Here is a 10,269-nt window from a genome sequence, read left to right on the forward strand (position 1 = left end):
AGACAAAATAATGGCCAGGACTTTCTGGAAGTAAACAGAAGTTGAAGCTAACTGTCATAAGGTCACTCTCTGGGCGGCTATACTCTGGATCCCTTTCAGACCTCTTAGAAGTTAATTTTAGTTTTACGGAGAGGACAGAGAGAGGCAGACTGCTATCTTTGCAGAAAATGTCAAGGTTAAGCTTATGACCACCTTACCTTTCTGATTTCCTGCGCATTACTGGGGAGAAGGAAGCACTGTTTGCCCAGGGAGAGTCCTTTCTTACATCTGCTTGCTTGGGTTTTGGTGGGTGCGTTTGGGGCAGCCCCAGGGTCAGCGGCTGTGAGCTTCCTCGTCCCTCGGAGTGTCAGGGTCTGGTAGAAGAGACAGATTGCCACCACCAAGCCCACCAAGAAGGGCCGGGGGCAAAATCGCCGACGACAAGGGAACACTGGACGACAGACCATGACCAGCTCAGCTTCACTTGGCCCCCGTCCACTTTGCCGGAAAAGTCATAGCAGCTCTTTTTGGTCAGCATGAAAAAATACAAATCAGTCTTTAAATCAAGCTTGCTCCATCCCGGCTTAAGAACTTTCCGAAGGATCATGCCAAAGAATCAAAGGTCCCCAAAGTCTGAGGCGGTTAATAAGATCCCTTCCATGGATGACAGTGAAAAGTGGCTGGCCTGGGTTAAAAAAAGACATCAAAATAATAATAGTGGTAACTAATAACCTGAGCGTATCCCCAGGCTGCCAAACTTTTGCTTCCGGTGATGCCTTATTTTCACAACATCCTTAAACTCGCAGCAAAGACTTTACAGGAGAAGAGAAAACAATACCAAAGTAAATCTGGAGTCTGGAAACAACGCTGAAGAGCTCAATAGGTTAAAACCAAAAGTGCCTGTTGCACCGCGGGATGCAGGCCAGCTTGCCGGAGCAGTTCCTCATTCTCCTCCGCTTTTAGAGCAGTCCTGCTTCCAGCCTTTCATGGTTCTTCACTGCTTCCCTTCATTCCGTTTTAAATTGCCACTTTCCTGTAAGCATTCACGGCTTTTCACATAAAAAGGGAATGCACGGTTTGAATGGACATGGTTACTGCTAGGGTTTTGCTTGTATTTGTTTCATTCCGCTTCAAGTTCAAAGTTCTGTGTACTTACTCAGTTTTCATCCTTTCAGCCACAAAAAAAAAAAAAAAAAAAAAAAAAAAAAAGTTTCCACGCTCCTCTAATGGATTGCTAATCAAAACCACTCGGAAGGAAACACCCAGTCGTGTGACTCCAATTCATCTCCCACACGCGGACGCATGCCCGCAGGCACAGCGCCCCCCGCACGCGCGCGGCGCTTCGGGCCGGGAGCTGGGCCCCGGGGCCCGCGGCCGCACAGTACGGCGGGGCGGGGCGGGGCTACGGCCGGCGGCGCGGGGTCCCGGGGCTGCCGTGGCTCGCCGTCAGCCCCGCGGCGGAGACAGTGGGCTTCCCCCCGTTGGGGACCCGCGTCTCCCGCTGCCCTGGAAATGTGGCTGCCTACCCGCAGCCTGCAGAATTTTAAATGCTCATTTGGTGTTTGACCCCCTGTGTCATCTCTTTTCCTTAATACAGAATTGGAAAAACAAATAGCCCTTCGTCGACTGATGACCAAGGTCGAGGGTGAGGCGAAAAGCGACCTCCGTGCTTGAATTGTTAGGATCTTCACTCGAGGGAATGGTGGTCACTCTTATGGGGGCTAGGAGGGTCCAGAGTACCGTCTGGACCTCAGAACTGGAAAGCCTGTGAATGCACCAGAAAAACTTGGAAGTCATCTTTCTGCTTTGATACCTAACTCCTATCACTTGTTATTGCTCCTTTCCTGGACTAATGACTAAGTCTTTCAAAGGCTAATTGCCTGATAATTTTGCCCCTATAATAAGTGGATAGTAGCGGGTAATTTTGCCCTGCGGAAAGGGATACACAGCAGGCTTTGTCCAAATTCAACTCAATATAATACTATACACACCGCCACAAGGACGCTCCTAGTAGGGCATTTCTGCAAACACCAACTACTTTTGCTGAGTCAGCTGAAGGGAAGCCAAGGAGAAAGGCAATCTGTCCAGTGCTTGTTGCTCAGCCCTTCCAGCTCTAGCCCTGGATAAGCAGGGCTAGCTCAAGTCATTCTTCAAAGGCTCTGAACCAAAGTAGGTTTTGTAACTTGTTTCTAACCCAAACTCTTTCTTATGGGCTGAGGTTCTTCTGTGAGGCCACACCTTTGAAATGATCCCTTCTGTCTGTCAAGCTCCAGTCACTTATATTTTGTGAGGCGGAGCGCCCCCTAGGGGTGCCCTGCTATTATAGACCCAGAGAAAGGGGCATCCATGGTTCCTCGCTGAGAAGAAACTGCTTTAAAACCTTTATGAAACAGATTAAAGCGTTATAGAATTCAGTATCCACACTAAGCTAGATTTATCCCAGTGACTTAGAGTTCCTAATCCCATGACAAATGAAGAAGTAGAGAAACATGAAGTGGCACTTGACTTTTAGAAGCCAAGAGTATTTTAAGAGAAACGGCTAAACAATCATGTTGGAAGGTATAGTTTTAGTGGATTCCATGTGATTTGAGAGATACTAGGAATTATGAGATCTTTACATTGCAAGTGTTCCTGTGTTGATGAGATCAAATGAGATAAAGTTCTTTACTAGGAGAAAAGGAAGGGGATATACATTTCTATCAAGACAAAAAGTCGGAAAAACTGAGTTTGAGGAATCTGGAGGGTCATTTTTATGCATCATTAAATTGTTGAGTACAAGAGAAAGCATAAATCGAGATGCTAAAATCATAGTGCCTTTGGGTTGGGAAAAGTGAAAGACAACAGCACAGATAATTTTATAGCTAGACTTTAAATAACAAGAATCAGAAAGAAAGTGGAAAATTAATGTTCTAGAAGTGATACCGGTGGCTTGAAAGACCCCAGTTCCCTGTTTGAACCACTGAGTCTGAGAAGCAGGAGAAGATGACAAAAAAAAAAAAAAAAGTCCATCTGCAGAAGTGAGAAAAAGGATAGGGTGGAAAGGTGGAAGGACAAGGTGGAAAAGAAGATACAGGAGGAATAACCACCAAACAGACTGAGGGGGTCCATAGACGACATCGGATATTAGAGTTAACCCCGTCTGGACAGTATCATGCTGCTGCCTCTTAACTGTCTTTAAACAGTAATTTGTGAAATGGGAGTACTAATGCCTCTTTTGAAGTGTATGACAGATGACACAATGTATGGAAAGCACCGAAGCATTCTGTGTACCCATGTTGAAAGAACGCAGGCTGAATGCATGTCTGTTATGTTTTGGATGCTGAGGCCGAGCTCAGTCTGGAGTGGAGTCAGGCATGCGAACAGATAAATTATCAAATAACGGACCCCTTGGAACACAGAAGCCCCAAAAGCAAATATGAGCACTTAGTATGTTCTTTTTCCTTTATTCTGTGAGATGGAGGTTGGTGGCAGATGCTGCTTTGGGAGAATGAGATCAAGAGTGGGCTGGACGTGAGCAGTAGGTGGAGACAACAAGCAGTCGGTGTTCATGCCCCAGTTTTGATGGAAGGCTAAGTAGGAGCCTGTGTTGGAGTCTGAAGGCGTCAGAACAGGAACAATGAAGACAGAGTAAGCTGCTTCGGTGAGCAGAGTAGGCGGGTGACACGCTGCCTGACTGCGTGCCTGTGGGTTCTGGCAGTGTTTCAGACTGAATGCTTTTGTGCATATAATTTCATAAAGTATCCCTTCCGCCAAATTATTTCAGTCTTCAAGGGCCTGTATCTAAGCAGCATCAACCTGGGACAAGGGGGCAACAGTCCTTTTAGAATTCTAGAATTTCAAGGGTGGGCAGAACAGAACAATCTTCTGCCTCACACCTCTCTAACACAAAATATACTCCTCTGTCATACATACGTTTCGTTTTGGGTTTTTGGTAATGAGCAGGGGGTGAAGGGAGGTGGTGAATTTATTAACCGTTTGAAGAAGGTATTTTAAAAATTATTTTATTGTTCAAACTAGACTCAAGTTCTAGATGAATCAACAGTCCAGACAGACCAAATCCTCCAAACTAAAAGCTTTATTTACATTTTATTTATTTATTTTTTTAAGTTTATTTTTTTTGAGAGAGAGAGGGCAAGTGGGGCAGGGGCAGAGAGAGAGAGAGAGAGAGAGAGAGAGAGAGAGAGAGACAATCCCAAGCAGGCTCCGTGCTGTCAGCACAGAGCCTGATATAGGGCTTGATCTCCTGAACTATGAAATCATGACCTGAGCCAGTCAAATCGGACGCTTAACCGACTGACCCACCCAGGCACCCCAACGCTTTTCATTTTAAATTGTCCACTAGACTAGCATTTCTGAGCATGCAAATCACCTAGAGATTCCATATAATAATGCTTGGTGCTGCCTTTTTAAAATGGGACATATGTTCTCCAACTCTCCATAGTTCTCAACTAGTTGCTTTACTTTTTTTTCACAACTTTCCTCCTATATAAGCACTTTGGACTTGCTTGCACCAGAACCAAAATTACTTTTGTCATAGTCTGTGCTGTATTTTACTGATTAGTGTAATTTTATCCTTTTGCAATATAAACTGCTTTGTAACAGAAACTATTTTAAATATTCTGTACTGTATTTTAGGGACTAGTATACTTGTATCTTTTTACAGTATGAACTGCTTTGTAACAGAAACTATTTTACTCACCACCATATCCTTGCAGCATCTACTACTGTCTTCTGGCAAATGATTTAAAAATTCCTATTTGTGGAGGTCTATACATCATTGATTTAAATATTTTCCATATGATTTCCATTTTTTCCCATAGGAAATATTTCACGTCTTGGTAACATGCAGCCCAGCAGGGGAAATTTTGCTCCCCAGGAGACATGTGCCAATGTCTAAAGACATTTATAGTTGTCACAACTTATGGGCGCAAGGGAATGCTACTGACGTCGAGTGTGTGGATGCCAGTGATGCTGCTAAACATCCCACAATGCACACAGCAGCCCTCCACAACAAAGCAACATAGGGTGCAAAATGTCAATAGTAGCTGAGGTTGGAAAACGGAAGCTTAATCAAATAGTTATAGCGTAATTTTTACATGTGGCTGCCTGATCGTTACTTAAGTCAGAATAGTGTATACCTGAGCAGCTTGTGGCAATGACATTGGGATTTTAACCACTTCCTAAATGTGTAATTATACCACTTCCCCAAATAAATGCAACTTTGCCCATATAATTTCTTTTAAGCCTCTCTAATTTGTTTTGAAGATTTGCATCCTCTAAAAGACCATATATTCATGTATGTAGATATATGTGCACACACACACACATATACATATTTATGCACACAGTCTAGAAAAAAGAAAAAAGAAAGAACGCATGATAGGAAGGGAGGGAGGGGGAGAGGGAGGAAGGAAGAGAGGATCATTTCAATCAGTGAGCACACAGGTAGACTGGCAAACATTTAATCCAATGAATTACACTATTTGTTTTACTTTCTTTAGGGCACAAATTTACACCGTGGCATGCAGCCAGTATTCCTAAGTTTTAATCTATCATTCTATAAAACAACAATTTTAGCTTTTGTTTCTTGTAACATAGTATCAAATTATGTTCTTTAACTCAGTTAGAAATCTCATCTGTATTCTCTGTAAACCTGCAATATAATATTACCTGGAAACCATAATACATTCAAAAAATTGTCTCAAGATAGTGACATAGTTTGTTTCTTTTTTAAAATGTAATTACAATTTAATCATTCATTCTTATTTTCAGAAAATAAAAGGTATTTTGAAATTTTTAGAGCATCAAACTTACTACCTAAAAAACTGATGTGTGATAGGGGATGGTCATGAGGTAGGTTTTATCTTATCACTCCAGTGAAGAATGGCAATCATTTAGCTACTCTGAGTGGGTAAGGACACATTCTTTGATAGAGCATGGTTCTTGGGTCACATGTATACCACATAAATTCAAAAGATTACTCCTATATGTAAACCATATGATCACTAATATATAAGCTTATTTTTTTGTTTTCAACAGATAACTGGATTCTTTCAAACATTTATAAATGATAAGCACTGGTGAAGTGAAGACATCTTTTGGCACACTTGTGAAACCCATTCAAAAAAATAGTCACTTCTCATACTAAAGATAAATATAAAAGGTGCTGCAAGGATATATGAACATAAATTTTGAAAAGTTCTAATGAGAACTACTGGGGAGGTCAGACTAAAACTTTCTACTAACTAGTCATAATATTGGTAAAATCAGTTACACTAAAACTTTCTATTGGCTAGTCATAACATTAGTTATAATATTAGTAAAATATTAGTAAAATTTGAATGAACTTATATTTATGTTCAGGATTATTCAGAAATATTTCTGGCTGGCCTCTTATACTACATGTAACCTGAGCAGCTTTGAAAAGTAACTTAGTACCTATTACAACTGTTCTTGTTTTAATGTATTAGCATGAAGGGTCCCTCTACTGGATTAGATTTAACAACGCAAGAAGAATTCAAATATGACCACTGTTGTTCCCTACCACTGATGTTACACTTGCGAATGTTTCAAAGTACTTCACCATTAAAGACTAGAAGTTATAACTTTCCTAAGGAACACTATTCTTATTCATTAACACAGGTAAGTAGAAATGGAGGCTGGGAATAAGCAACACACACATAAGCATAATACATTGCGGACCTCATTTCCCACATTGGCTTCTGAGTTCTTAATAAGCAGCGGAAAAGTGAAGGATCGTAATATTCTCCTTTGCCAGAAACAAAGAAAGTAAAAGGTGGTTCTGGATTAACCAAAAACTGAATCATGTGGCTCTGAAGAATTTATTAAGAAATTAATTTTTTTTCCAAATAAACATTTTAATATGCCTAATAATTTATTAGTTAAATACTGACTTGTAAAGTATATATACTTACTACTTTAAAATGGAAAGGGCCAAGGAGGGGTATACCTCTTTTTTTATATCAAGCTGAAATCAAAAAAGAAAACAATTCTGAAGTCAGTTCATCTTTAAGTCACTTTAAACTTTATTTCTCTGGAGCAGATTCAAATCATGAATATTAAGATCCTGGGTTGGAAATTACAGTCTTGAGTAATGTAGATTTTATCATCTGAGGAAAACAAAAATCTTCACTAGCAATTCTAATTTGTAGTTTCAAAAACTAGGAAAAAAGATTCTTTAGAATTTTTTTTTTTTTAGCAATTTCCAAGTTATAGGCTACTTGTGTCATCCCTACATTAAAATAAGAAAAGTGCTATAATTTCATTAAATTGCTAAAATAAGAATGTATTTAGACAACAATATGTAAATGCCACCACTACCCTCATTAAACAAACAATTCTAGGACATTGTGTAAAATGCTCGTTTCAACTGTTGCTCAGTTTTCTGGCTTTATTCTCTGACCCTCCACCTCCCTTCGCGACGTCCACTCTGCCCAGACTATTTTTTAAGTTTCGGGAGTGTAGTGGCCCTTGAACGGTTCCTTTTGCCATGAAAACCTTCCCTTACATCATCTGTCTTTAGGAATCAGTTCAAATGAAACCTCCTGTGTTTAAGTCCCCCGGTTTCCCACAATGCTTTGTGCATCCATCGCAGCACCCATCAAAGTGCAGCAGTTCCGTGTTAACATGCTCGTCCTTCCCACACCCACACCCGGATACCTTCATCTGTGTGTTCTCAATATCTAAGTGCTCGGTGTTTGTAAAATTATAAAAGTAAACGTTTTTGAGGCTATTCGTTTCCTCTTAAACCCATCTGTTAAAGATTTCTTTCAAAAATGTGAGTTGAAGGAAAACACTGCAATGTCTACACAGAGTATCTCACCTCTCACAACCCAGGTGTATTAGACATTTGTTTTTCTAACATTAGTATAATTAATTAGATCAAGAAGCCCATTTCTGAGATCTAAGGACAAAGGGCTGTAACAATGCGCAAACCAAATACGGTTAAAAATCTGAAATATGTGGAATTTGCTTTAAAGTAGAAAAGAGCAAAGAAAAAAAAAAAACATGAACTGCCCTTGAAAGAATGATGGTATGTATGTTTATCAAACACTCAGCTTCATTTAGGCATTTAATTAAGCCGTTTATTGCTTCAAATGTGTCACCATGAACATTTTAATGTACACTTCATAGCAGTAAGGCCTCAATTTTCACCACCTATAAAATGTGAACCCACATTTGGATTCTTTGTGTCACCAATTATTACATGAGTTTTGTACAACAAAGAGTCTGAATGTGTATTTTGTAATAGCAAAAATGCTTATCACACCCCTTGGCCTAAGCGTCTCAAAGTATATTAATAGTTGGCCACATTTTTTTTTTTTTTTTTTTTTTTTGGAGGAGGTAGTTCCACGTTTGGCCCATTTATTCATATACATATATAAAATATCTTAGATACTAACTGGTTCCACCAATTGCTAAATAACCGAACAAAATTTTCATTTGCTTCTTTATAGATGCTTCATAAAATATTCAATGTTTGAGGTTAAGTTTTGTCAAAATGTTTTCTAAATGATTTGGTAACTAGTGGAATTCACACACTGAAAGGGGTTGCAGCAGCTGGAAATGGGGGATGTTCCTGACTCCGACAAGGAACTTTCTCTTAAAATAAGGCTGTACATAAGGCTTTTTCCTTTGACCAATTCCTGGAAAATGAGTAACTTGGAAAAGTCATTATATAGAATTAGGAGATTGAACAATACCACAGAGCATCTCCAGGCAACATGCTAATAAGCTAACTGAATGCTACGTTAATATATTATTTCTTAAAGGTTTATAATATCTCCATGAAAATACTGAGTGTTACGAAATCATGATACTTATGATATCGTGAAATCATGAATACCCACAAATGAACCTACTTTGTTTTAGGGGCTTTCCAGCTATAAAATCACTCTGCAACAGCTCAGAGTTGCTCAGAGTTGAGGATTCGTGAAGCTAAAAGAGACCTTTGAAATCCCCTACCTAATCCATACCCTTTGGGTAGCATTGCATAGATTTTATAGACTTCTGAAAAAGTTCTAAGAGGCTCATAAGTGGTTTTGATTAAAGCAGAAATCTAATGGACCCATAAGTTTCAACATAAAAGAAATATGATGTAATAAGTACTTTTAAAGTTTTAAGGATTTTTCTACCAACCAGACTTGATATTATACCTGAAATAAAACCTCCACTATGCAAAATTTATAATTTAAATAGCACCTATAGAATAAAACCTTAGGAGTGCTTTACAGACATCCTGCAGCCAGCATCACCCTGGTTTAATAAGGCCCAGAGTGATTCAAAATTTGAATGAACTGTCATACCAATATGTGGTAGTATCGGAAATAGAACTGAATTTTAAGCTCCAATCCAGGAGGTCTCTTTATTTAAATTGGCCACACTGCCTAAAGTCAAAACATCTATAACCATTATTTCTATTTTATCTACTATAATTAGACTGTTTTCATGTCCCTTAGACTGAAGGAAAAGCCAGAGAGATGTTCTAGAAAAATACATTTGCATTTCAAATTTACATTAAAAATGTCTTTCCCTTATTTTTACGTCCCGAATTCCAAGCATTGTTTAAGAAATCACAGATTACATAGCATTCTGTGTCCTGGGCCTCTGTCCTTTTTAGATTAGGAAAACTGGAAGTTAATTGGAATTAAGAAATTTTCCTTATTGAGTGTGTAAAGTATAAATACAAGTAATTTTTTAAAAACTTTATTTTAACACCTAATACAATTCCAATTTTAAGGATTACTTGCACAAAAAAATAAACACATTTGGTATAAAAATGTATCACTTTAACACCCTTTGCCCTTCAGCCCCTCCCCCGCCCCCCCCCTCCCCTCCCATGAACTGCACTCTATCTGGATGCAGAAACATATAAAGACTAATGGCACAGATTCGTTTTTACCTACAGGAGTTTCTGTTTATGTACCCAGGTACTCTAGAGGACACCAGCCCACTTTATCACATGAACCATTTCCTTCAGCCTGCTGAATTTAGTTTCACAAAGAAACAAAGCTTATTATAAAGGCATTTTAAAAACCATTATCTTAAATTCTTTTTAGAAGCACTGACTTTTTTTTTTTTTTTTGCAACCATTATATACAGTGTTACATAACAGCTCTGGAGTACAGTACATGCAGCAGAACATACCTGTTGAATATAAAATGCTTTTCTTAAAATCTTCATCGTTGGAATTCTCTGAAGTCTAAATTATAGAATGCCCATTACTTTGAGAAACTGGTTGAGGAGTACAAATGTCTGCATATGTTGGCC

At 39.1% G+C, this 10,269-nt stretch overlaps 1 protein-coding gene across 6 annotated transcripts in view; it reads right to left on the reverse strand.

Moving 5' to 3' along the window:
* CPED1 (cadherin like and PC-esterase domain containing 1) overlaps positions 1–1,481 on the reverse strand; it is a 278,325-nt gene extending 276,844 nt beyond the window's left edge. Inside the window, exon 1 of one of the 6 annotated variants that reach the window (XM_086691526.1) lies at positions 198–1,477. In XM_086691526.1, coding sequence (XP_086547652.1) covers positions 198–446 — 249 coding nt within the window. In that variant the 5' untranslated portion in view covers positions 447–1,477. Of the gene's footprint in view, positions 1–197 lie in introns of all 6 variants that reach the window. The other 5 variants (XM_086691507.1, XM_086691516.1, XM_086691534.1 and 2 more) reach the window with 5 other exon arrangements.
* Between the last annotated feature and the right edge of the window lie 8,788 nt (positions 1,482–10,269).

The sequence above is a fragment of the Puma concolor genome, chromosome A2, assembly GCF_028749965.1.
Source record: "Puma concolor isolate L17-30 chromosome A2, mPumCon1.1.hap2, whole genome shotgun sequence".
NCBI lineage: Eukaryota > Metazoa > Chordata > Mammalia > Carnivora > Felidae > Puma > Puma concolor.